The following is a 27,835-nucleotide window of genomic DNA, read 5'->3' on the forward strand; positions in this document are numbered from 1 at the left end:
TGGGCTGGGTGTCTGATGGAAGACAGTAGAGGCTGCTTTGCTTGTTCCTGAACCGGTCACTTCTCAGGGAAAAGGGACACAGTTCACCCAGCATTCTAGCCGATATCTAGAAATTTAACTTTCCTTTTTTCTTTTTGGAGTGATTTATTTTTTTTTAATGTGTATGAGTGTTTTGCCTGCATGCATGAGTGCACTCATGCGTGAATGCCCACAGAGGCCAGAAGAGGGTATTGGAGCCCCTGGAACTCAAGTTACAGACGGTTGTTAGCTGCCATGTGGGTGCTGGGAACTGAACCCAGGTCCTCTGCGAGAACAGCCAGTGCTCTTAGCCACTGAGCCATCTCCCCAGCCCTGCGTCTAGAAATGTAAAGGCTACACGGGAGGGGAAAACTGAACAGGCTCTGAAAGCAAGAGCCCTTTCACTGCAGGACCATCACGTGGCCACAGTGAACTTGACCTTGAGACTCCTGACTAGGACACCCTGTGCTACCTGCTGATGCTACCGAGCCAACATTTTTCTCAATCTATCCTCACCATGCAGAGCTCCATAAAGCACGCAGGCAGATCAGCCAGGGTGGATGGAAAGGTTGAGCTTAGTCCTCGGGGCACTAACGAATCTCTCAGAGTGGGCAAAAAACTACCAGTCTCTCGAAGTGGGCTGCTCTCTACAACGAGATCTTAGTCTTCAAAGCCCAGAGTGCTTGGGCACCTGCTCTGTGGCATCCGAGCACTTCACTGTGTCAATTCCAGTGTTTCTTACAGTGCAGCTACCATGGAAACACACGCATGCTCAGGACTCCCAACAGCCTGTGGTCTACAGAGAAGTGCCCAGCTGCACAAGCCTGACTGCCAGGAGGAGGTGCGGCTGCAGCTGAAGCTTCCGCCAGCATGGACTTGCCCTCCTCCCTCACCATAGGCTTGGAATGGCTTCAGATGCCCACAGTGGACATTCGGTCCTTTCAGGCTCAGTATTTCTGTGGAGAAATGTCTTCTAACAGCCAGGGATCAACATGGGAATGCAGTACAGGCCACTGCAGAATCACATGTCCAAACAAGCCCTCCCCCGCCCCCAACACACACCAGCAGTTAGGCAGGTTGAGCGTGATGCTGCCCTGGACACTGGCTCCGAATTGCAGGTACCCCAGGCACCCCAGGCTGATGTAGACAGCAGTGACGATGGCCATTCCCACATAGAGGATGACTGGGAACTGACGTGGGTTCTTCATTCTGTTTTCAAGGGGCAGAACCTACAGAAAGTAACAAGAGAAAAGAAAGCTCAGAAGAAAAAATGTCCAGTCCACAAAAAGAGCATCGCAAGACACAGGAGAGGGCTCGGTGGCCAAGGTGTCGGCCTGCACTGCACGGGGACCTAAGTTTGGATCCCCAGAACCCACAAAAAAGCCAGTAACCCCAGCACTTGGGACAGGGAAGTGGGGGACAGGAGGGTCACTGGAGCTTGTAGGCCAGTCTAGTCCAGTGAGCTCTGAGACCTTTTCTCAAAAACAAAGATGAAGAGTACCTGAAAAGACAAGTGATGTTGATTTTTGGCCTCTAAACACACACATACAGACATACACATACACACATACACACACACACAAATGGACACACATGCATATGTACATGTAAACACACACAATCATCAGAAAAAGGAGCTCCTTTATACCCAGCCCGAGTTACTCCATCAGCAGCCTCTCTCTCAGGCAGAGGAGAACCCTCTGTCTACTGAGGAGTGAGGGGAGATAAGAGTGAGGTGTGGCTACAGCCCAGGCCCTCAGCTCAGGCGCCCAGTCCCCGCTAATTTGTCTAAGTGTGAGCTTCCCTTGTCTATTAATTTTTTTAAGGAGGGAGGATAGGGTCTCATGCACCCAGGCTACCCTCAGACTAGCTATGTAGCCAACAATGATTCCAACCTCCTGATCCCTCTGCCCCCATCTCCCAAGTGCTAGGATGACAGGCGTGTGCTACCACATCCAGCTCAGGTCCTTTCTAACAGTGTTTCCTGAACCCCAAAGCAGACCATGAGGACACTGGGGGTGCCGGGAGGGAGCGCGCCCCGGCCTAAGGCATGGGCTTACCATTCCGATGCCTTCAAATGCAAAAATAGCCGTGCCAAAGAACAGAGGGTAGGTCTTCCATGGTGCCACCAGGGGGAGGTGCCTGGGGTCCGGGATCCTCTGAAACACATGAACCAAGGGCTACTCAGAGAGCTAGGGTTGGAACCCCAAGTCAAATAGAACACACTTTCTCTTAAATCTAATATTCTGGAAAGAACAGAGCCTGACACTCAACACACCAGCGGGGGATGTTTGGCCCTTTTCTCTTTTTCTCTACAAGCTGGGAAACCACATTTTGCTTTGAGCAAATATCTGACCGGTGTACTGAAAAATCCTCATGTGTTGACGCATGCATAAAGACACAATCTCAAAAACTTGATGTAAGGAGAAAAACCTCAAGAGCTAAAAGAAACTGCAAATAACCGCCTTAAATGCTCCCGAAGCGATCAATTAACCACATGCCAACTATATGAGACTATTATACACCATTTAAAAAGTAAAAATTGAAACCAGACAGGGTAGTACATGCCTCTAATCCTAGCACTCGGGGGGCTGAGGCAAGGGTTTTAATCTTTAAAAAAAGAACCATTTTAATATGTAGAATTCAGGTGCTTCGGCTGTAAAGTGAGATGTGAGCGTAAGATCACCCTGTAATTACTCCTGAGTCAGAGACGAAAGTTGCTGGAAACAGGTGCCACCTGTGGGTCAGTGAGTGCCAGCTGCCAGGCTCATCCATCAGATCGGAGGGAGCTGTCGGCTGGGGGGTTTCACAATCCAGGTATGGTATTATGTGAAGACTAGCATTTATTCTACCATCTTAGTAGATGGATGCTGATTTACAAGTCGACCAGTGAGAGGGAGAAAGCTCCCTTCACAAAGAAACTTGCAAACTGAAATCATCTCATCAGCTTGGCTTCTCTGAGACAATGTCATGCAATGGACTAGAGATTGAAAGATGTATCCAGTTTGGGAATCATGGTAACTGAGCAAAGATGTATCACAGAATAAAGGGCTGAGGATGCAGCTCAGTGTTGACTGTTTGTCCAGCATATACAAGGTCCAGGTTTTGATCCACAGCATTGGAAAAATAATTAAAGCCATATGATGAGAAAACATTTGGGGGATGTCCCCATCCCTGGGCAAAGCACTGGGTTCAGAACCATGCCTCATTCCACAGAACAAAGACCAGAGAGGGTGGGGACTGAGACAGAGAACCTTGGTCTGCTTACGACAAGGGAAAAGACCCAGAATCACTAGACAGTGGGGAACCCCACAGGAAACGGCACAAAACAGAACAGTAGTCACAAGCAGCGTCCCTGGCCGAAGCCACCTGGAAAAGGCTGACACCGGGCAGCACCAGGGCGATGCACGACAGGCCACCCCTGCTCACCACACTGCACCAGGGAGGAGGGGACAGACAGGACTAATCGAGCACAGCATTCCCACAGGCCGAGCCAGCCTCATGCTTGTGTGGCAAAGACTTTCCTGACTGAGCCACCTCCCCAGCTCTTTTGAGGATCTTTTTTGAAATCACCTTTTATTAGCCTCTTTTATTTTCCTTTTTAGAAGACTTGGCAAGACTTCTAAAACTGCCTTGAGGTTTAAAGGCATGTATTCCTATGGTTCACTCCCCCTCATGCTCAGATGGTCTCTTTCAGAGAACCCCACACCCCTACCCATCAGACTAAGTAAGCAAGGGGTGTGATCAACAGGCAGAGTCACAATTCTGACAAATAAATATGAAGGGAGTTAAGAAGGAATGACTCTAAGTACCAGTTAAAATGGTTTTGATTTTGATCTTAGGATTTTTCTCTATTTTCCCAATGTGTATGTTGGTTATACATCAATAATCTAATCAGAAAAAGTCTAAAAGTCCAAAGCAGTGGTTTCCATTGGGGCAAGTCTCCTCCCACCCCTAGGGACATTTGACAAAATCAAGTAACTGCTTCTAGCACTTAGGGATGCAGCTAAGTATTCTACAATGCACAGGAGACTCCCACAGCAAAGCAGCACCCGGCCCCTGACATCAGGACTGCTAGTCAGGACTGCCTCATGGGGAGACAGCTCAGGGTGAAGAGCACTGGCCGCACTTCCAGAGGACACAGGTGCACCTTCCAGCACCCACACAGTGGCTCACAACTGCCTGTAACTCCAGTTCCAGGGGATCCAACACCCTCTTCTGGCCTCTGCAGGCACTGCATGCATGTGGTACATAGATGTATAACACATACCTGGGTACATACGCATAAAAATAACAATTTTTTTTTTTTTTTTTAAGTCTAGTGTGTTGTTTCCTTCAGATTAAAACTTTGTTTTCTGGGAGGGAGAGAGGCACTCATAAAACTCACAAAAAGTTACAAGATCAGGAAGCCTTCATCTCCGAGGCTACGTAAGCAGTAAAGAATTGCCTGGGAAGAGATTCTTCATGGTGCTGCCTACACGCTGTGCAGGGAGCTCCAGAGACAGCTTTCTTTATGGCATCATACATGGTAGGATGGCCCTTTGGGGAATGCGGCCGTCCCTGAGTCACACATGCTTCTGTAAGTGTCCCAATAAACTCACTTGTTCACACCACGCTAGACTTGAGTAGAATCATTTCTTGTGTCTGTCACTGGTGCCCTGTCTGGAGTAAACAGACATTTGTTCGTGCCGCCCAGGAAGCTATGTAATGTCTAATCTAAATGTACCACACGTAAGCAGCACATGACCACTCTGTTCCTGTTTTCCTTCTGATGGTGCATGGGATGGAAGTCAGGCCTGGGTTTGTACCTGGATGACTAGCTGGTAGATCATGACCAGGCTGACCAGCATGCTGATGTTGGCCAGCAGGGAGAAGATGGAAAGGACGCGCAGGTTCCGGATGAAAACCAGCAGCACCAGGAAGGGCAGGAAGGCCAGCATGTAGAGGCGCGAGTCCATGGTGGGCATGAGGACCACCGTCTCGTTGTTGTGGCAGTTGTTGGTGGTCCCGTTAGCCGCCTCTATCACCTGGAATGAGAAGGAAGGAAAAGCCATTGATGACAAAGCCAGTGACTCACCTGCTGAAGAGGCTCCCGACCAAAGGTCGAGGGGTGAGAACTTGGCCTTATCCAGACACCTGTGGCTGAGGAACCTTCTTGGAGATCTCGTGGTGATCACTGAACCTTCTGAGTCTGTGCTTGTACCACAAACACTTCTGATGTTCATCTTCCTGTAAATAAGGGAAGCCGGGGGACTGTGACTCCCTAGTTGGAAGCTGTTGGGTTCCCTCCCTGCCTTGGTTGTTTTGTGAAAGAACAGTTAGCTAGACTACAGTCATGACGACACTGGCTATGTTGAACGGTTCACAGATCCTTCAGAAAACTACACAACAATCTCAGCTGAATGCTCTGGCCCCCAAAGGCACAGTCTCCATCAGGAATTGTTGTCTGTACTGGGTTATTAAAAATAGTTTTCATGTAGATGAGTATCTGCCTGCATGCATGTCAAGTACAACACATGCATGCCTGGTGCAGAAGTCAGAAATGCATACTGGATCTCTGGTATTGGAGTTATGGGAAGTGATGAGCCAGTATGTGGGTGCTGGGAACTGACTTAAGTCCTCTGCAAGAGCAGCCAGTGGTCTTAGCTAAGCCGTCTCTCCAGTTCCTATACTGGAATTTTTGCTATCAAAAGCCTCAATAAACTCTGGGTAACCCTGAAATCATTTCCATCTAGGCCAGAGGGTAACACTTGCCCCGGTGGCCTAGCAGGGGGACAGTTGTGGCAGGTGCGAAACATGCAAGGCTGTGATTGGTGCAAACACGAACTCTCGTTTGCACGTGAGGCACACCATGACCAGGACTGATGCTCCTCTGGCTGTATGAGCGGGCTGTTTGGCTCGCCTACCGAGTCAGCTGGGAGACAGGGCTGGTGCTGCCTCCCCTGGCCCTGCAACACTGGGCTCAAGAGAAAGCTTATCTCAGGCAATCCTTTGTTGTCTACTTTTCGTAGACTAGGCTGAACCAGTTACATGAGGATCAAAGCTGCAGAGACGGCAAAGACAGAGCTGGCAGACCGCCGGAGGCTGCAACGGCTGAGCACAGCGAGCAGGCCAAGCTGCAAACGCGGCAAGACAGCCGCCTGCTTTGCGGCCCGAGGGAAAGCAGAGCTTGGTGCCCAACAGGCTGAGCTGCGAGTGCAAGGTAGCCAACTACTGCCGGCTGGAGAGGAGGCAGCTGAACGGAGGGACAGAGGCCAGGGCGGAGCGAGAGGGCTGGGGGGGTGAGGAAGGACAGAGCCAGGGAAGAAAACTCCCGGCCCCGTTGCCGAGAGTTCCAGAGACTTCTGGGGAACGTTTGGGAGGAGTGACTATAACCTAGACACTTGTGTCCCTCACACTGGCTTTCTGGACTGTTGAAACCAGGCACCCTAGGGATCCAGAACTTTCCACAGGAACCTAATGCTGGGAGAAGGAAGAGGCTGAAGCCTGGTGTGGACAGGGGGAGTCTGTCTCCTGGAAAGGGGAAGCAATCTGACGGACTGAGCAGAGACACCCGTGTCAGACCAGCCCACAAACCACGACGGGCCAGTGAGGGTGGGACCACGCCCAGACCAGGACTGTCTGATTAGATATATTTCTTGCCTTCTACTTAAACTTTATCCTCCTGTCAGGACCTGAAGATGCATGGACTGAGCAGAGACACCGTGTCAGACCAGCCCACAAACCACGACGGGCCAGTGAGGGCGGGACCACGCCCAGACCAGGACTGTCTGATTAGACATATTTCTTGCCTTCTACTTAAACTTTATCCTCCTGTCAGGACCTGAAGATGGACTTGGGGGTCCACAGAGCTCCGCATCCTTCTTCCCAGCGTGGCCTCACTGAATAAATCTGTTTTCTGCTTTTCAGTATTAATTCTGCTCTTTAAACTGGATTATCAGGATGGACAGTCAAGCTCAGACACCCCCAGCCTGGGAGCTGTAATCCTGTCTATGGTTGAGAGCTAAGGGATCCTCACACTTAAGCCTGCCTAGTAACTGCAAAGTCCACCGCTGCCAGACTCTGAGGACTGACTCCCGAGGCCTAGACAAAAGCTCTAACACATGACGAGCTGAGACTCCCTTATTGGAGCCTACACAAGAGCTATAATCCCAGAGGGTGCCACCTATTCCAGTTCCTTCCGGTTTGCTGCCACTCCCTGCTGTCTGCTGTCAAAGGAGACCAGGCTGCTACAGACCAGCCCCTCATGCCAGTGTGTGCCGTCCAGGCAGCTATAACAGAAGGATCCCGGCCACCTGATGTTAACAGGAGCACGACAACTTCCAGGTGTTCAGATGAGAATCCATCAGGAGACTGTACACAAAGGGTTAAATCCCAGTTTGGGCTTAGAAAGAAGCCTTAAACAGAAAGTCCACCCAACTCCTTGCCATGGGGACGCTACCTGTTTAAAGTTGTCAGCCAGAAACACAAAGTAGACAGAGCAGAATCCCAGCTGAGTGACGATGAGGAAGAAGTCCACGACAAGCCTGCAGAGGGGACGGAGGAATGCCATGGTCCCGAGAGACAAAGGCACCCCAGAGACAAAGGCTCCATCCGGTGTGCCAGCGTCACCAGCCTGGCATTTGGGAAAGACAGCGGGGAGGGCTGTCTGTGTGGTCTCCAAGTTCTCTTCCTGGCTTCTTGTCTTCTTCCTGAGCTCAGGGGATCACCCAAACAGAGCCTGGCCCCTGGGCCTCCCCCCCACAACCCACCAAGCTCCACCCGTTCTTCCTGAAGCTACAGGGAAGCGTTGGCATAAAGGACCGGGAAGTGGACCATTTCATAGACTCTTCCTGCAGCTTGGATCCAAGGTCTTGTCTTGTGCAAATACACAGAACTAGGTGTGCCCAACCCAGCTGCTGGCTGGAGTGCCATCACTACAGTTGGTGACAAATCCCAAAGGCCGTCAGGAGGAATGGGATTAAGGCCAGGCATGGTGGCACATGCCTTTAATCTCAGCACTCAGGAAGTAGGGGAAGGCAGATCTCTATGAGATCAAGGCCAGCCTGGTCTACATAGAGAGTTCCAGGCCTCCTGGGGCTACAGGAAGACCCTGTTTCAAACAAACAAAACGAAAGGGATTAAATTACAGACAGACCCTTCTTAAAAGGAACATAGTACATGAGTCAGAGAGATCAGGTCAGACCTGTAGGTACTGCCAGAGGAAAATACCTAAGGCATTTAAGGAGAAAGGCATATAGGAGGATCCACTTCCAAAAATAAAAAAAATTAAGAGCATGTGTATGATTATACGTGTACAGAAAATTCCAGAAGGACACCCATGCAGCTGGGCTGTGGCCAGTATCTGCTTTCACTTTTCACATTATGCCCTCCTACCATGCTCAAAACAACGCTCTTCCTGTAAAAAGAAGGAAGAGCATCGGGAAGAGGGAGGGAAGGAGGAGGAAGGCAGGAAGAATCGTCAACCACACAAGGCATGATGGACGCTCGGCAACCTGGTCCCTCCCAGTCCACAGAAGATGATTTTGCCAAAAAAGGAAAAGACATAATCCTCATCACAGCTGGGAAAGGCAGAAGCACCCGCCTCATTAAAACAAAAGCAAATAAAAAGGATTCCACCTTGACAGTGTGACTTCCCTACATCTAGACAGGAACAAAGATGGAGGGGCCCTGACGTCAGCCAGGGCCTTCCAAAGTTCCTCGCCTGCTTCATGGACGTTCTCTAACCCACCCCACGTGCCTCTGCTCTGGCACGGTCAGGCTCCAGGATGCTCAGAGCACTCCTATCAGCACACACACCACAGGCCTGTACTTCTTGGCTTCTCCCCACAAGCCCCTGAGGGTAGGGACCACATAATTTATCGCACGGGATCTCCTTTCCTGAGAGAACGTTTCTGTGCCAATTGTAAGATACCGCTTAGAACACAATTGCTGAACAAAGGAGAGAACCGAATTTATTGGCAGGCTATCAGAGCAGGAGCGGCCTTCAGGGATCCTTCAGGCCATATATTACAGATGAGGAACCTGAGGCCCAAAGCTTGGTCTCACCGTTTAGCATCAGCCTAGCTGACCCAAACAACTCCCTCCAATCCTGGCACTGTCCCCACATCGCTCCTGCTTGTCTTTGGTCCCCCACGAAGGGAGCCGGGGCAGAGGAACAAGGATGCCCGTTACCGTCCCCAGTGGGCGTGGCTCCGGAGCCAGCCGCTGGAGCTGCTTTCTAGTCCGTGCATCACCGTGTCCCCGTAGTCCACAAAGGGTTTGTTCAGTCTGGGAGGGGGTGGGATATAGGAAGAGCAGAAAGAGATCAAATGAGACCACTGAGACCTGGGCCAGCTCCCTGCTTGCCACCCTAGGGGGCCTCTGAATCCCGTGTCTGGTGCTTTTCAGGACCACAAGTTTGTGTGTGTATGTACGCGTACATGTGTACACGTCCACCTGTGTGCAGGTACATGGAGGCCAGAGGTCAATGCTGCGTGTCTTTCTCAGTTGCTCTCTATGTTATTTTTTGAGACAGAGTCTCTGACTGAACTTGGAGCTCACCAATCAGGCTAGACAATCTGGCTGGAGAGCCCCGGGGATCCTCCTGTCTCTTCTTCCCCAGGGATTACAGGCTATACTGTGACACCCAGGTTTTTTAAAATTTATTTTTATTTACTTATTTTTTTTACATGGGTGCTGGGCATCTAAACTCAGGTCCCCACACTGGTACAGTAAGTACTTTACCAACTGGGCCATCTCCCCAATACCTGGGTCGTGTCCAGTGAACAGGCTGGTGCCCTCATTATAACTCGCAACCATCTGGCAAAATTATTTCAGTGGGGTCAACATTCCAAGCACAAGCAACAGGAATGTGGTCTCTGTCCACTGGACACATGTAAATTTAGAGATGACGATGAACCGAAAAAAGGCCACAAAAGGAACCCAGGGAGGCGAGGTCACAGCACAGCAGCCATCCTTAGCAGTGTGAAGACCTGCACAGCCCACTTGCAGACTAGCAAAGGACCCACGTGCCCCTTGGGAGGTAGCGAGGGGTTCTCACCTGCGGCAGAAGTGGTGAGCGCACTTCACCAGGATGCCCATGCAGTGTACAGCCACGATGCCGATCACCAGCAGGCTGAGGGGACCCATCTGGGGACCAGGGTTGCAGGCCAAAGAAGAGACATGAGGGCAGAATCAGGAGAGAACTCAACAAGACTGGATTTGCAAATGATAAAGATGCTATTAAGGTACTTCTAGGGACAGAGCTCTGGCCAGCAGGAGAGATTCTTGACTGAGGATACGGGATCTGTGTGCGTGGCCTTGGCCTACTGTCTAGACAGTTAATCTTGTGGAGGAGAATGACTGGAGATAAGCCTGTTCCCAGACTGTCTCAGATCAAAACAGAGGCTGCTGTGTCCGTGGGAAGACAGGCGAGTTCAGGGAAGTGGGAGGAGGGGCGCCATGCTCAGAGGCGGGCACGCAGGGAAGGCTAGCACTTGTCCAAGACTCTGAGCCAAGATGGTGTTGGGAAAGCAGGCTACTGAGGTGAGTCCAAGGGAGAGGTGCGATGCTCAGAGTTCACCAATAAGGACGGGGCTGGAAGAGGGTGTAGAAGGTGGACAGATATCTGCCATCAGCTCAACAGTTACTGACATCATTAGAAACTGAAGGCTGAGCTTCTAGGAGTGTCCAGAGGGCCCTGACACATGAATCGATGTCTGAAATTTGATTTTTTTTTTCCCTCAGCCGAATTTAAGAAGAAAAAACAATAGCACAGAAAGAAATGAATCATCCCCTGAAAGCTGCCTCGTGCCCCTCACCAGTACGGACTTACCAAGAGGCCTGCGTTTTTCACGGCCAGAGGCAGCCCCAGGAGCCCGGTGCCAATGTTGCCTTTCAGCAGGTGGATCAAGGTCTGGAACCATCTGAAGTAGGAAGAAGGCAGGCGACTAGCGTTAACCACAGTGGTAGCTAACGCTTAGTGCTATACCAAAGGCCTACAACACATTATCTCCTTTGATTTCCCAAACATCCTTGAGAATTCTGTTTCATAGGTGAGGATAAAACATGTTCAAGGTCACACGCCTAGTACAGAGCAGGGCTGGGAGTCCAGGCCAGGTAGCTGACCCTAGAGTGTACTCCTGCCACGGTGCCCTAACACCCCCAATGGAGACACCCCCGATGGAGGCCCTCCTGAGCCCTCTCCTCTCCAATGCCAGGCCAGAAGGATGATGGGGCTAGCTCTAGGCCTTCTGTCCCTTCCTGCTGTACTCAGGACTGCTTCTGACCACTGAGTGGACCTCTGGGACAGTTTCCAAAATGCTATAGAGGATGAGATACAACTAAGGCCAGACCTCAGTGTGGGAGGACAGGGGAGATTACCTTCTAAGAGGTAGCCGTACCATACCACAAGGGGCCAGAAGTTCCTACCACACTTCATGTTTAAAAAAGCAGAAGCCAACTGCACAGCGGCCCAGGCCTGAAGGAGCCCTCTGCGCAGGGACCGTGGTTTACCCCTGGCACCTTGAGGGCAGGTGTCTTTCTGTTGCCTAGCCCGCCTCCTCAGGCTGCGACTTACACAAAGCTTCTCATTTTCTTTGCTCAATCATCAGGAAAGTGTTCTGCACGCGCGCTATGGCCCCCACTGGCCTCACCAGGAAAGTGGTCTGCTTTGGGTTTTCTGATTGAGTTTTATCAACTGCTTGAAAGCTCAAATTTCACACGAGCAGCAAACATTGTTGACTATTTTGTTTTAAGCTCATGGGTTTGTTTTTTTCCTTTCTAAAGAAAATGTTAGGTACTCAGGTCTGAAAAACCTAGTTAGCTGGTTGTTCTCCCCAAAAACAATGTTCTGTGAAAACAAAACCAAATAACACAAACTGAGCTCAGTCCAGCTGCCGACTCCAACACTCACAGTTCAGTATTTGGTATTTTTCCTACACGCTTCCCATTTTTTCATATAGAAATAGAGACCTGTGCTGAGGATTGTAATCTAATAAGAATTAGTGATCTCAGGGCTGGTTAAGAGCACTGGCTGTTCTTCCAGAGGACCCGGGTCTGGTTCCCAACACCCACACGGGGGCTAGACCATCTGTAACTCCAGTTCCAGTGGATCTGATGCCCTCTTCTGGCCTCCATGGGAATTGCACGCACAGGTGCACTCACATTGTGGCAAAATGCTCAGACGCATAAAAATAGAAAAAAATAATTAGTGGTCTCACTATATCATCAAGGACTTTTTCTTTCTTTTTGGAGTCAAGGTCTCATGTAGCCCAGGCTGGCCTTGAACTCTCTCTGTAGTCCAGGAGGACCATGAACTTCTGATTGTCCTGCCTCTACCTCCTAAGCGTTGGGATGACTGGTGTATACCAGCACAGATAGTTGGTGAGATGCTGAGGATCGAACCTACGGCTTCCTGCATGCCAGGTAAGCGCTCCACCACCTGAGCCACAGTCACAGCCCTAGTCAAAGATGTTCTTAAGAAGGCTGGCCCTTATTCATGACTAGTGTCATATGGTGCCATGCCTCAATTCACCCCCCAAGTCTGCAGTTTCCCCATCACTGCTCTTGTGTTCTGAGTGCACACAGCCACACAGTGAGAGGCAAACGACATCTGAGCACTTTCATGAAGAGACACAGTCTTGAGACCCCGCCCCACAAAAGGTCTGAAGACCACCCTTGGCAAATGGCTGCTCCAGATTCGTGAAGATCAACCTGTTCCTGGAGTCTCAGCCTGCTGGCCAGGGAAAGCACCACTGCCCAAGTGTAAACAGAGGCTGCCATCAAAAAGGCCAAAAGCCCCATCACATCACAGGCTGGGGACAAGTGCTAAACGCTCTATCATGGAAACATCTAAGGTCCCTGTTTGCTCTCCCTATTTCAGGGTTTTTACTGAGCCTTTAACTTTAGAAGAGCCGGGTGTGGGCAGCTGGCTGACCTCTTTCAGGTACTTTGCTCCTTAATAAAGCAAATAGCAAGGTGGGGCGAGGCACAGGGAGAAAGATAACCTGACCCCAAAACTTGTCCCTAATGCTCCCTAAGAGAGACCCACTGGAATAGCAATGGCCCCCAAGTCAGCCTTAACCACACCTGGCCATCCCCTGAATAAATGCTTAGGTGGATCCCATGCCCCGGGCTGGAGAGATCAACATGCTAAGTCCCCAAAATGCATGTATCTGTCATCATGCCCCCCTCCTCCGCCTTTGCTAACTGTAGGGGACATAACCATCACACTTTCATGGTGACCCACCTCATGTGATGGTTTTCAGGACGGACTCTGGAAAGTGTCCCAATGCTCAAAGAAGGAACTGTCTGGTTGGCTTGATTTCCAAGAAACTAGAGGAAATACTTTGGGATTGGCTACCGGTGGCAAAAGCAACCTTCAGAACAGCATCAGTCTGAAACCTGTGAGCCCCATCCTGGAGTGGACAGCTGGCTGGTCCTAAGTTTCAGAGAGGTCTATAAAAATGAAAATTTAGACCCTGCATAGCAAGCATTTCATAGGCAAGGTGGTGTCTTGGAACAAGATGAGAAATGACACAGAGAGAAGCTGGGGGCAGTCATGTATGGGCCTCCTCCTACCCGGGGACACGGGTGAGGTGACTGGTGGGTAAGGTTAGAGGGAAGGACAGAAGGAGCAGCTCCTCCTGCTGTTGCCAGCTGGGCTCTAAGCAGCTTTTTGCTGTCAGTTAAATCTGCAAGTAAATTCGAACTCTACAAAAGCATGTCATGCGGGAAATAAGCTAAAAGCCAGACTCTCTGTGATCAGAGAGCAGCTAGTGATGGCTGGAACCAGGTATGTCGACTGACCATCCTCCAGGCTCACCCCAATTCACAGGAGAAAATGTCTCACCAGGAGACCGTGTGGGCAGAGGGAACGAGCATCCCCACAGCTTTCACAGTCCCCTTGGGCAGTCACAGGAGGTGACATAACTCTAGGACACAAAGCAGACCTCAGCAAGTCACACCCAGCTGAGGGAAGAGTGACAGCTGTGCTTGGGGACAAATGAGAGGGCTGCAGGAAAGGGGTCCTGGGATCCTGGGAAATGTTAGAGGCATGCTGGGGACCGTGAAACAGAGGCCCTCCCCTTGAAGTTTCCAACTGGGGTGAGCCCGCAGGGCCAGCTCAGCCTCACAGTGGGCCCTTCAACTGGTTCTTTTATCTGGGGAAACTGAGACCAAATTTGGCCCAGATGAGTCTTGGGTGTCAGTTTCCAGGGATGAGACTTAAACCCTCCTTGGGGAATGCAAAGTGGATCGCTCTTCCCTAGAAACTTCTGGGGGTTTTTAAGAACAGAAGTTACCACTCCCTGTTCTTCTGAGGCAGCTGTGTGCGCCGGCTCCTAGGTGATGGGTAGGCAGCTCTGCCAAGGAGGCTCCACTGGGGCTGAGAGGCTCCAGGGCAGACAGATGACACTTGGTTCTGGATCAAAAGAACAACCCTCTGGTAGCTCTAAAATCCAAGTGCATACTGTCCACGGCCTTCCAGGACCAACAAAGACCGAGAGATGACTGGGGCCGATCCCAGTGCTCGCCCTGCCTGGGACAGACTGCTTTCCTCTGTCAACTGGGGATGGGTGAAATGGGAAGACAGGAACAGAGAGCACTCCAAGGCAGCCTTGGGGACGGGACGCTCACCCGGGAGTCCCAGGTACTCACGTTGTATTGTTGTTATCCCCGAAGCGCTGATAGGAGCCGGGGGCAAAGTTGCTCAGGCCTTCGGACGGGCTGTCCTCAGGACTCACGTCGGTGGAGCTGTAGTCATGGTAATCTTCGTTCCGAAGGCGCTGCGTGGACATGGTAGCTGGGGGGACAGAGGCAACACTCAGCCCTCCAGGAGCTGGGGCCTTCAGCTCCAAGTGTGCGGTGGGCTTGGAGACAGCTGAGGCCATTTTCACAGCTGCTCCTGGTGACAGCTACACTGTGAAGTGAGTCTGACCAGAGCGCCCGATACCAACCAAGGGAAAGACAAGAGGTTCGAAGTCCACGGGGCAGGTTGGGCCTGCTGGGCCTCTGCCTCCCCACTTCCCACACTGCGCCCCACTCATTAAAATTTTAAATTCATTCTAGCACACCTGAGCAGCGCACGGGTGAGGCAATGCTAAGGAGGGCAGGTGACACCTCCAGGAAGCCTTCCTGTTCTTCTGCTTGGGTTCACCTTGGCCACCTCAAGCAGGGTTTCAATCAGACACCTTTCCCAAGAGCCAGCTCTCCGGAGACCAGAACCTGGTGTTTCCTTTTTTCACTCTGCCTTCATCAGAGAGTGGCTGTACTCGGAATCCCCTCAGGGTCACTCAGGGTCACCCAGCTCTGCTTCAGCCCCAGAAGATCCTAGACTGCAAACAGCCCCCTCCTTCCCGCCGTGCACTCAGCCCTCCCGTGCTCTTAGGAGGCGGTGATGGTCAGCTTTAATTGTCAGCTTGGCTGGGCCTACAATCACCTGGGAAGAGCATCTCAAAGAGGATTTGTCAAGAACAGGTTGGTCTGTGGGCATGTCTGTGAGGGGATTGTCTCAAACCGTGCACTCAGCCCTCCCGTGCTCTTAGGAGGTCAGCTTTTATTGTCAGCTTGGCTCGGCCTACAATCACCTGGGAAGAGCATCTCAAAGAGGGTTTGTCAAGAACAGGTTGGTCTGTGGGCATGTCTGTGAGGGGATTGTCTCAAGTAAATTAATCCATGTGGGAGGACCCAGCCCACCGTGGGTGGTATCATTCCTGGGGGGTGGGAGGGTCCTGACTTTATGAGTGGAGAAACCAAGCAAGCAGGCAGCACGCCTCTATCTTTCTCTCTTGACTGTGGCCATCATGTGAGCAGCTGTTTCAGGTTCCTGCCTTGATTTCCCCACAATGAGGGGCTGAAACCTGGGACCGTGAGCTGAAATAAACTTTCCTCTAAGTTGCTCTGTGTCCGTGTATTTTACTACAGCAACAGAAAAGAAACCAGGACCCAGTGAGCAGGAAATGCACCTAGCCCCGGGCTCTTAGGCTCACCTCCTCCTGGGTCTCTTTTGTCTTCAACCTGAGTGCTGTGATGTGGTGGCTGTGAACACCTCAGGGGAAGGCAGCCCAGCTCTGTCTCAACATCTCCCCGCCACAGCTTGGTAGTGGGACTCAGAAAACACCACCCCGAAGTATGGTGATTTGGCAGGCCAAACTCAGAGGAGCGGCCTCAGCATCTGCCCCAGCAGCAAAGTCTTGCCAACCTTCCCCTGCCTCCCGCCCCCCTCTGCCCCTAAAGTGAGTCTCAGAAACTAGAATTCATCCTTCCCAATCCAACATGGAGGAGCCCCGCTCCCCTCAAAGCAGCCATTAAACCTAAAACAGTCATCCAGTCCCCTCTCCCTTCTCGTCCTGCTCTGGGGGAAGGAGGGCTGCACAGAGGCGGATCTGAGCAGCCGGGCCTGGCTGGGTGGAGCCCCGTCGGTTTCTACCACCACACGCTCAGACCAGGCTCCTTTGCACCACTGCCTGTGCTCAGCAAACCTGAGTATACAGAGAGAACCGTGAGCTCGCTGAGGATGGATGGATCACTCACTCTGGCCCTTCCATCTTCTCTTGGCTCCCCTCATCATATAAAACATTGATTAAATAAACATTACACTTCCTGGTCAACCTGTCTAGTTATAGGAGTGTCAACTGTGACCTTCACCATGGAGAGGACACACCTGTCCCACTCCTACACCTGATATTTTTATAGATTTGCTTGTGTTTGGAAGATGGCGAGGGTGTTATCTCCTGGGGGGACACTCCCCTACACATGCCGCTCCAGAGTGGGGCTCTTCTCAGCTTCATGATGGGGTTCCTAGAATCCTAGCTCATTGCTAAGGAGCCTCCACAGGCTCCTTCAACCTCCTCATTTTACAGATGAAGAACTGGCCCCTAAAAAGATAGAGGGACTGGGCCTGCTAGGCAGAGGCAAAGCAGGATGGTTGTCTCTCCCTGAAAGCACGTCGGAGTCTAGAAACCTCCACTGACTACAGTGATGGGTGCTGTGGGCACTAAGAGAATTGATTTCCTGCCCGCCCTTCAAGGATCTGCAGGCAGCTACGGGTGGAAAAGTACATTAGCAATAAAAAGGATCAATAAAAACCACCCCTTCTCCAATGGGTTCTCCCCAGCATGTGGAGGGACACACCTGGACTCTGCGATGCTACCTCAGAAACCTGGTGAAGAGACGGCTCTCCAACCACTATCACAACACTCATCCTCCCTCAGTCCCTGCACTGGATGTCAGAGGATCTCTGCCTGCCAAAGGCACACTTGAAATCTACCCCTCCCTCCAGAGTGATCCAGGGGAAGTCAAGGAAAATGCATGGCAGAAAGTCAGTAAAGGGCCTTCATCCACTTTCTGTTGGAATAACACACTATCTGAGGCTGGGAACTTTATTAAGAAAAGAGTTCATACTGCTGAGGGTTTGGGATCATGGCACAAGCATGTGCTAGGCTTCTGGTGAGGGCCTCACACTGCTTTACGCATAGCAGAAAAATAGAAAACCAATGGGAGGGTGAGGAAGAGAGATCTTTGGGCAAGGGAGGTCAAGGGGAGGAGCCACACCCACTTCCAAACTGCCTGCTCTCAGGGTAACCTACCTACTCCATGGGGAACTACACTGATCCCTCCATGGGAGTGGAGCCCCGTGAGCTAGTTAGCTCGTGAAGACCCCACCACTTAACTCCACCTCCCTGGGCACCAGGCCCCAACATGAGCTTCAGCGGGAACAACGCACGCTGGCCGCGTGGGCCCTGCAAACCCCAGCCTGATGTACCACGGCTTCCGCTGAAGAGTCTCGTTTACTCGCACAATGAAGAAATTCAAGGCTGTTTGGAACAAACACATTCATCACAAGAAGACCGGGGTGGACAGATCTATGAACTACATTAATGTGGAGAATTCAATTCTTGTCATACAAGCAAAAGCTTGTCCGTCAACATGCATGCCAGGAAGCCTCGGTTCAAAGTCTGCCTTTGTCACTAATGCCTTCTGTAACTTTGATCGACGTTCTTTCCTACGACTGGAGTTTCCCAATGTGCAGAACGTAGAGAAGCCTCAGCGCCTCGCACCCATCATGTTCCAGAATCAACTATGTATGCCAACGACTGACATCTAGTCTCGTCCAACACACCCAAAGCATCTGAATAGAACCTTCCATGTGAGTTGTGAATAGTACCGAGGACAGAGGGACAGAACAGTGGATTCCCCAAACCCTCCCCAAACCACTATGGGCAGAGGGTGGTTGCACACACCTACAATCCCAGCAGTCAGGAGACTAAGGTAGGGAGATTATGGGTTCAAGGCCAGCCTGGGCAACAAAGTAAGACCCTGTCACAAAATATGAACTAATGGGCTGGAGAGATGGCTCAGCAGTTAAGAGCACTGGCTGCTCTTGCAGAGGACCCAGGTTCTATTCCCAGCACCCACATAGCAGCTAACAGCCACTTGTAACTCCAGCTCTGGGGTATCCAACGCCCTCTTCTGACCTCCAAGGGCACTGCAGAACATATGCGCACTTACATACACTTAGGCATAATACTCATACACATAAAATTAAAATATAATAACAAATAGAATATTAAAAACTTAAGATATTGTGGTGATTTGAATGAAAATGTCCCCCATAGGCTCCAGGTATTTGGACATTTTATGGTGGCGCTGTTCTAGGAGGTTTTAGAAGGTGTGGCTGTCCTGGAGGAAGCACATCACTGGGGATGGGCTTAGAGAGTTCTTAAGCCTTGCCAGATCTCCAGTTGCTCTCTTGCTTCCTGTGCCTGCGTGATGATGTGAGAGCTTAGCTTCTGCTGCTCCTCCTCCAGCCACCTCCAGCCACCATGCCTCCCTGCCATGACGGACTGTAATTCCCCTCGAACCAGAAGCTCAAATAAACACTTCCTGCTATAAATTGCTTGGGTCAGTGTTTCTATCACAGCAACAGAAAAGTGACTAATACAGATATTAATTCATTAAATTTAGCAATAAAATAGAAAAAGGATTTTCTTTTTTAGTTTATGTGTATGAGTGTTTTGTGTGCATGTATGTGCACCTGTGCGTGTAATGCCCACAGAGGCCAGAAGAGGGCATTGCATCCTCTGGAACTGGAGTTACAGATGGTTGTTAGCCACCATGTGGGTGCTGGGAACTAAACCTGGGTCCTCGGCAAGAGCAGCCAGTGCTCTTAACTGCTGAGCCATCTCTCCAATCCCAGAAAAAGGTTTTTTAAAAAAGCAAAAGAGGGCTGGAGAGGTGGCTCAGCGGTTAAGAACACTGGTTGTTCTTGCAGAAGACCTGGGTTCGAATCCCAGCACCCACATGGCAGCTAACAACTGTCCATAACTCCAGTCCCCCAAGGGATCCGATGGCCTCTTTTGTCCTCCGTGAGCATTGCACGACACGGGTGCACTTACCTACATGTAGGCAATACACTCACACACATAAAATAAAAATAAATAAAATATTTTTAAAAGATAATAAAAAAAATAAAAAAATAAAAAATAAACCAAAAGAAACCACTCTGCGGCTTTTAACATACGGATGCTCAATTTTTCCTGACACTGTTAGAGACGCCTCTATGTTGTACATAAAAACTGAAATCACACACAGGAGAATGCTGCTCAAAAAGACACCTAAATCCTCAGCTCCAAAGCCTAAGGGATGTGGGAGATGTGACTTAGCAGCTACACGCATGTCAAAAACAGAAAAACACTAGTTACAGGCTTTGGTTAGTGATAACCTCAAAAGCAGCACGTAACATGAAACAGATGCGGAAGGACAAATGTGATTCTAGGCCGCACCGGAGAGAGAAGCAGCCACGCACTGCCTTCTGTCCAGGCAGCATGCCAGAAGGGGAATTATGACACAGGGTATCCAGGGCTCAGGACCAGGAACAAGAAGAGGCAGAAACCAACCAAACAAGGTGTGGCCAGCATCAGCCAGGAGACTCAGCCTGGTGAGGCAAAGACACACAGGCAGGGCTGGAGAGACAACTCAGCAGTTAAGAGCACATGCTGCTTTTGCAGAGACCTGGTTTGATTCCCAACATCCACATCAGGAGGCTCATAACCACCTGTAACTCCAACTCCAGAGGTGTCCAAGGCTTCTGGCCTCTTCAGGCACCTGCACTCGTGAGCACATACCTACGCGCATGCATACATAGAATTTTTTTAATCTAAAAATATAAGATACAAAATCTTGTGTGTGCGTGCACACACACACTTGAACACCTGTGTGGTGATGGGAATCAGATCCACAGCGTCACACGCTAGAGAATGTTCTATCACTGAGCCCTATTACTGGGCCTTTTTTAAACTCACGCTATAGCCCATGAGGGCCTTTAAAATCTTCCTGCCTCAGCCTCCTAAGTAACTGGGATTACAGGGCTACACCACCAAACCTGGCCACAGAAACTGTCTTTAAGGGCTACCATGTGGATTTGGCTTGCCCTTTTGGATCTGTCAGAGCTAGGATCCATAAGTGGAAAGAGGTCAGAGGCAGACCTTTGGTTAGATACAGATACATTCTATTATATTTGGACAGTTGGCCAAATGGAGCAGACTAGTCTGAGAGAGCATGCTTCCCGGAGCTGGGGGTGTGGCCCAGTTGCTAGGGACCTTGCCTAGCATGCAGGAGGCCCAGGTCTGATCTCCAGGACCTCATAACCCAGGTGTGGTGGCAGGGACCTACAAAATCTTGTGTGTGCGTGCACACACACACTTGAACACCTGTGTGGTGATGGGAATCAGATCCACAGCGTCACACGCTAGAGAATGTTCTATCACTGAGCCCTATTACTGGGCCTTTTTTAAACTCACGCTATAGCCCATGAGGGCCTTTAAAATCTTCCTGCCTCAGCCTCCTAAGTAACTGGGATTACAGGGCTACACCACCAAACCTGGCCACAGAAACTGTCTTTAAGGGCTACCATGTGGATTTGGCTTGCCCTTTTGGATCTGTCAGAGCTAGGATCCATAAGTGGAAAGAGGTCAGAGGCAGACCTTTGGTTAGATACAGATACATTCTATTATATTTGGACAGTTGGCCAAATGGAGCAGACTAGTCTGAGAGAGCATGCTTCCCAGAGCTGGGGGTGTGGCCCAGTTGCTAGGGACCTTGCCTAGCATGCAGGAGGCCCAGGTCTGATCTCCAGGACCTCATAACCCAGGTGTGGTGGCAGGGACCTGTAATGGAGGTAGAGACAGAAGGCTCAGAAGTTCAAGGTCATCCTCGGCTACAGAGGAACTTTAAGGCCAGCCTGGGCTACATGAGACCCTGACAGAGAGGGGAGAGGAGGAAGAGGAGGGAGAGGATAGAAGAAAGAGGGGGAGAAAAAGGGAGGAAGGGAGGGAGGGAGAGAGGGAGGAAAGAAAGGACAGAAGGAGGGAGGGAGGGGGAGGGGGAGGGGAGAGGGAAAAGAGGAGGGAGACATTCCATCTGTAGAAAAGGCGAAACCCCTGCTCAGCTGATACACAGGAGAGGGGCGGACACAGTCACTCAACACAGTCACTCCGTTCCACACCAGGCCTCTTCCTCTTCCTGCTCCCCAGCTGTGCCTGCTGCATGCTGGCCTCCATGGCCACCCTCCCCCTGGGCTCCCTTGAGGAGCTCTAACTGCCAAGTCCTGCCCTGTGGGAGATTTTACTAGAACCTGTTAACCGTCCAAATGAGGGTTGTGTAATACGTGAAAGTTGAAGAGTTGTCTTTCAGGTTCTTGGGGACAGTAACAGCGTTTATATGGTATGTGTGGTCCACCAACACAAGGCACATCTCCACAAACCACTGAGATCCCAAAGAGAAAACGATTAAGTCTATACCTTCGATGGGGAAAAAAACACTTGGAGTATATCCAACCAAAATTGCCCTAACTAACCCTATGTGTAGAACCTTGACAACTGCCTTCTTTCCCTTACACAAACTAGTTTTTAGTTGGATAGATAAAAGTTGTTCTGTAACCTACAAAATGTAACATATCTAGGATGGCCCTGAAAACAAGCAGGTACATTCACTTTGTGCCACGAATATAGTAAGAAAAAATGTTTGCAAACTGAATTCTTGTTAAAGGAAAAAAATCCTGTGTTAAATTTTCTAAAGGAGGGCAATTTCCTTTATTTATTTATTTATTTATTTATTTATTTATTTATTTATTTATTTGTGTGTGTGGAGAGAGAGAGGGAGAGAGAGAGAGGAGAGAGAGAGAGAGAGAGAGAGAGAGAGCGAGCGCACACACACTCGAGTGTCTGGAGGTCAGAGGAGAACGTGTGGGACTTCTACCATGTGGGTTCTGGGGATGGAACTCAGGTCCTCAGTCTTGGAAGCTGAGTCATTCAGCAGCCCAAGGAAGGTAATGTTAAAAAGTCAGTAATGGTGTATATGTGTGTGTCTGTGTGTACTGTATGTGCACCTGTGCATGACATACACAGGGCAGAGGGTGTCTAATACACAGTGGGTGTCTAATCACTTTGCCTCATTCCCTAGAGACGGAGTCTCCCTGAGCCTGGAGTTATGCTGACAGCCAGCAAACCAAGGGAGCCGTCTCTGTCCTCCTGACCCCTGTGCTGGACTTACAGGCACGCGTCAGCCACACTCTGCTTTTCGAACTTGGGTCCTTGCTTGTGTGGCATGTGATCTTACCCACTGAGCCATCTCCCCAACCCACAGTGGTTTCTTTTCTTTTCTTTTCAAGGTAAAAACAGGTTTTGTTTTGTTTAACTTCGAATACTGTTTCTATTCACAAACAGTCTGGTACTCCAGGGCCAGGAAGAACACAGCCACCCCTCAGTGTCCCGGGGTCTGATCCCAGCACAGCTTAATACTTTTGTGGAGAGTTGAGAGGCCTGCACTGGAGGACCTGGGATTGGATTCCAATTTCAATTTCCATGACTCGTTTATTGGAAATAAAGGCAAAGACTCAAGGGACAGGATACTATAATGCTGTTCACCCAACAGTGGCCACTCTGGAGGCTGAGGCAGGAGAACTGCTATAAGGTAAAGACTGGACTGGGCTGCAGAATGAGACGTAGTCTCAGAAACAAACTCTGGTCACAACTGAAACGTGTCCACATTGGTATAAAACACTGTGAACGAGCTCACGAATTTGTAATTTTGTGTTGAATACATGTTACAGTAATAATATCTTGGAATATACTGGGTTAAATATTAAAGTAAAAAAAATCATTCTTGGCCTTTTAGCTAAGATTAAGCATAGAAAAGTAAAGAAAAAGAAAACCCGCCAATTTTTATTGTTATGACATTAAATTTATAAATCAACCCTGAGAGAATCAGCGTTCTCAGCTACTGAATCTACTTGTTTGCCAAATACAGGTATCTTTGCTTTTCTTTTTCTTTCTGTGGGAGTCAGGCTCTCCTCTCTCTGTAGCCCAGGCTGGCCTCAAACTCTCAGTCCTCCTGTGTCAGCCTCCCAAGTGCTGGACACACTGGTGTGTGCCACCACACTTAACCAGCTCCCTAGGCGGCCGAGTTATATACAGTACTTCAAAATTATGTCATCTGGGGCTGGAGAGACGGCTCCGTAGTAAAGAGCACTGGCTGCTCTTGCAGAGGACCTGCGTTCAATTCCCAACACACACGGCGGCTAACAATCACCCATAACTCTAGTTCCAGGGGATCTGACACCCTCTTCTGCAGGTACTGCATGCATATGTGCACATACATGTAAGCAAGGCACTCAAATACATAAAAGAAAAAGAACACATTTAAAAAGCCAAACTATGTAATCTTACAATGTTCTGGCACTAATGACAATTTCACAACCTGGACTCTGGAACCCACAGCAAGCAACACATTCTCTCCTCCAGTGCTGGGATTCTAAAGTCATCAGCGAGGACACAGACTGGGTTACTCTGTGCGGTCTTCAGGGAGGGATGTGAAAATGGATGACATCTACACGAATCATATTAGAAGCAACATCAGACTGCATCCCACCGAACCCCCAGAGTGTATTCTGCAACCAAGCCTCCTGTCTGATGGAGTCTCGTGGTAGGGACGCCCTGGGACAGCTACTGGCGTCAGCAGACTCTGTGCAGGGTAGCTGCTAAGCAGGCAAGCTTGTTCACTTTTTACCTACACTCCTAAGACCACTGACACCAGGCGTGACTGCAAAGCCCACTCCAGCTTCCCCTCTAGAGGCAAGAAAACCAGATGTATGCACAGATTGCACCCACCTAAGCCCTCAGGTACGAAAAGATCTAAGATTAGAATCCAGCAAACCAAAGTCCCACACACAAGTTCCTTCTACCACACCATTCCAAGTTATCCTCTCTAAAATGTCCAGCACCAATCAGGCCTCAACACCTGGGGCAGAATTAGGTCTGCAGGGGGTGTTCGGCATAACAAACGTCACCATCAGGCCATCAGGCGTGCAAGCCCAGCCCAGTCACTCCACCTTTGCTGGACCTCCATCTCAGAGATGGCCTTAGTACACCCGAGTTGCAATATTGTTATGAAGATAAGATAAATGTTAGGTGCGTTGCCTGGCACACAGTGGACCTTCATTAACAGCAGCCATGGTTATTGTTACCATGGAGACATGCTGGCCAGGCATGACAGGGTTCGCTACAGAAACTTTGCAGTGCTGTCCCCAGTTAATGCTCTAAACCACTGAGCCTTCCCTAGCTGGGAACTGGAGGTCCAAGTGCCTTGAGCCTCAGAATCCCAAGTTCAAAGCAGCAGTACAATCCTTCCTGCAGGTTACTGAGACCTGGCCATGGGCCAGGTTCCCAAGAGAAACAGGCTGGGGATGGCACCAGACGTGGCATCCTCTGGCTTCGATTCTGTACACCTTGCATGCCCCATCCCTGAAGCAAGAGGCCAGCTTTCTGTGCCTGGCCAAAGCAAGAGATGTGGGATCCCCCAAGGCCTGGGTTATGGCCAAAAACACTCAATATAAATAGCCTCTACAGGAGGAAAAAAAAAGCTGTTCCAGGTGTTGGTGGTATTCATCAGTAACCTCCTTCTAGAAAGGGTTAGCAAGCAGAAAACAGGCCAGTGAGACAGAAACCCATTCTCCCAGCCCAGGAGAGGGTCTGACTTCAAGTCAGAGTCATTAACACAATTCAACTTCAGCGTCTAGCCCTTGAGGAGTTAGGAAGTACTGAAAGGCAGAGACCTTTGGAAGTAGAAGGAAAAAAGAAGAAAATGGGCCGGGAGATGGCTCAGTAAACGACCTGAGTTCAGTCCCAGAATGCAAGTAAACAGCAGCACAGTGCTGTGCTCATCATCCCAGTGTAGGGAGGGGGAAGAAGAACCCCTGGGGCTCGCAGGCCAGTCAGCCTGGCCAATCAGCAAGCGCCAAGCCCATTCGAGAAGGTGGACAGTTCCAGAGGAATAACCTGAGACTGTGCTCTGGCCTTCACATGCAGGTACACACATGTGCACAAGCACACAGGCAGGTGGCATTGCTAACATGCCCACCACAGGAAGAAAACTTACAACTGTATTTAGGTCAACTGCCAGTCCAGTAATTTCACCTACAATGTCCTCCAAGGTAAGTAATTACCCAGTGGCAATCGCCTATGGTGACACGGCGCTCTGTGTGGTGTTCAATGTAGGAGACACTTGTCCTTTGAAACTTCTGATGCCACTCACTCAAAACCCAGTTCCCTACTACACACCCATCAACTGAGCTTAACCGTAGTCTCTGGAATCCCTTCTGTCCCTCATTCAGCCTTCTGGACAGACAGACTGCTGGGCACCTTGGCTGCTACAGGTGAGGCTGAATGAACAGGGTTTAAAGAGAAAAGTCTATAAAAAAACAGAGTAGCAATCACCTACATCAGCAGGGCAGGCTCTGTCACTGACAGCTCCCACCCTAGACATACTACCTCAAAGTCAAAGTCATGAGCTAAGAGCTAGTGAAAACTAAGAGCTTCAACCTCAAGAACATTTTTAAAGAAACCTGGTGTGGCCCGGTGTCGAGGCACACGCCTTTAATCCCAGCACTCGGGAGGCAGATGCACAGGCAGGCAGATCTCTGTGAGTTCCAGGCCAGCTGGGGCTACAGGGAAACCCCGTCTCAAAAAGACAAAAAAGAAATAAGAAACACGGTCTGTGTGTACAAGCTAAGAGTCGGGAAGCAGCTCAGCAGAACACCGCCTGCCTAACCCTGAGGCCCTAGGTCCATCTCTAGCACTCAAAACAGAAACAAAAAACACATTAAATGGTTCTGTTGGGGCTGGAGAGATGGCTCAGCGGTTAAGAACACTGACTGTTCTTGCAGAAGACCCGGGTTCGAATCCAGCACCCACATGGCAGCTAACAACTGTCGGTAACTCCAGTCCCTGGGGATCCGACAGCCTCTTCTGACCTCCTCTGGCATTGCACGACACGGGTGTACTTACTTACCTACATGGAGGCAATACACGCATACATATAAAATAAAAATAAATTTTTTTTAAAAAAAAGTTTAAATGGTCCTGTTCCTTACAGGTAAATTAGCATCCAGACGAGTCAGAAGAAAAAAAAAATCTCTCTGAATAAATAAATAAATAAAAAGGCCTCGCCTAGCTTAGATGGAGAGAGGGTCCTTCAGAGGAGAAGGGAGCTTGGGGACTCAATCCACCCTCCTGTGCGGTGGAGAAACCCAAACACAATGTTGCTATCCTGTTTCAACAAGCCTCAAAAAGCATCCTATCTCGCCCTAATCCGCCAGGGAGCGGGGAGGGGGGGGGCAGTCTTTCCAGTCTTCAAGTTCTGGTCAGAGCTTCTCCACTCCCGGAGCCCCCCACCCCCAACCCCAATCCGCCTAACTCTCCTGAGGCCACTTCAATTCCTATTTTACATTTTCATGTCACTTCCACAAAACTACAGGACGGTTAGAAACGAAGCCTACAGAATGATGAGTTTGCAGGAAAAAAAAAAAAAAAAAAAAAAAACCAACAAGCGCGAACGGAACCACACCCAGAGCCAACAACCCGAGCCGGGGGTGGAGAATGGAGGCCGAGCTAAGTAAGCCATGACCCAGAGGGGGACAAGTGGGTCCAGGTCGCCGCAGGAGGCGGTGCAGATGGAAGCTGCCGGGGCTGAGACCTCGTCCCAGAGGGACCCACGACACCCACGCAACCCTGGGCCTCAGTTTCCCCTGTGGTCCGAGCAGGGCTTGCAGGCTGGCCACCAAGGCGGCGCACCGACGCGTGGGCACAGCGGCTCGTCCGCGCGCTCCTCTCCATGCAGGACCGCAGGGCGCACAGCTGTCACCGGGGACACCGCACCCCGCGAGGCCGGGGAACCCGGGGCCTGGTGCTGGAGGGACGCCCGCATCCCCGCCGGGGACCGAGCGGGTCCCCCCAGCCCAGCCCAGCCCCGGGCGCCGGCCCCGACCTGCGGTATCTGCTCAGCGGGAGCTGCTGCGCCCAGTACCTGGCGCTGCGGCAGGGGGTGACCCGGGACTGCACCGCATGGCACGCTCGGCGGGACTCACCGCTCGGCCGGCCCGGCCCGGCTCCGGCTCCGGCTCAGCCCACCCCGCGCAGCCTCAAAGGCGACCCCCGGCCATCCTTTCCAGCCGCCCGGACAGCCGCTTCCGGGCCCTGTCACGTGATGCCGGCCCGGAGCCCGGGTCACGTGCCGCTCTGCTCTGCTGCGCCTCCTCCAGCCCTGAGCTCCCCGGCACCACCTGACGGCCTCCTGCGGCCACTGCGGCAACGGCCTCTCCCTGGGGACCACCAGAGCTAAGGGGACGGAGATCCGAAAGAAAGCACCCAGCCTTGTGGCCCAGCACTGTAATCCCAGCACTCGGGAGGCCGAGGCAGAAGCAGGAAAGTTCGAGTCCTGTCTGGGCTACAGAGTGAGCTCAAGGCCAGCCTGGGCAATATAGAGGCATGTTGCAAAGTAT

General features: G+C 50.7%; 1 protein-coding gene across 3 annotated transcripts in view; it reads right to left on the reverse strand.

The window, feature by feature from the left end:
• Nucleotides 1-27,576, reverse strand: part of Slc36a1 (solute carrier family 36 member 1) — a 42,759-nt gene extending 15,183 nt beyond the window's left edge. For 2 of the 3 annotated variants that reach the window (XR_003846898.1, XM_008851866.3), the window contains exons 1-9: nt 27,422-27,576; nt 14,659-14,803; nt 10,835-10,925; nt 10,061-10,149; nt 9,193-9,288; nt 7,460-7,544; nt 4,827-5,045; nt 2,079-2,198; nt 1,081-1,247 (exon numbers count right to left, since the gene is read on the reverse strand). Coding sequence is in view for 2 of the 3 variants with exons in the window: in XM_008851866.3 (XP_008850088.1) it covers nt 1,081-1,247; nt 2,079-2,198; nt 4,827-5,045; nt 7,460-7,544; nt 9,193-9,288; nt 10,061-10,149; nt 10,835-10,925; nt 14,659-14,798 (1,007 nt within the window). In the remaining variant the exon portion in view is untranslated. The remainder of the gene's footprint in view (nt 1-1,080; nt 1,248-2,078; nt 2,199-4,826; nt 5,046-7,459; nt 7,545-9,192; nt 9,289-10,060; nt 10,150-10,834; nt 10,926-14,658; nt 14,804-27,421) is intronic. The other variant, XM_008851867.3, reaches the window with a different exon arrangement.
• Nucleotides 27,577-27,835: the final 259 nt, after the last annotated feature.

The sequence above is a fragment of the Nannospalax galili genome, unplaced genomic scaffold, assembly GCF_000622305.1.
Source record: "Nannospalax galili isolate Female #2095 unplaced genomic scaffold, S.galili_v1.0 scaffold706, whole genome shotgun sequence".
Classification (NCBI taxonomy): Eukaryota; Metazoa; Chordata; class Mammalia; order Rodentia; family Spalacidae; genus Nannospalax; species Nannospalax galili.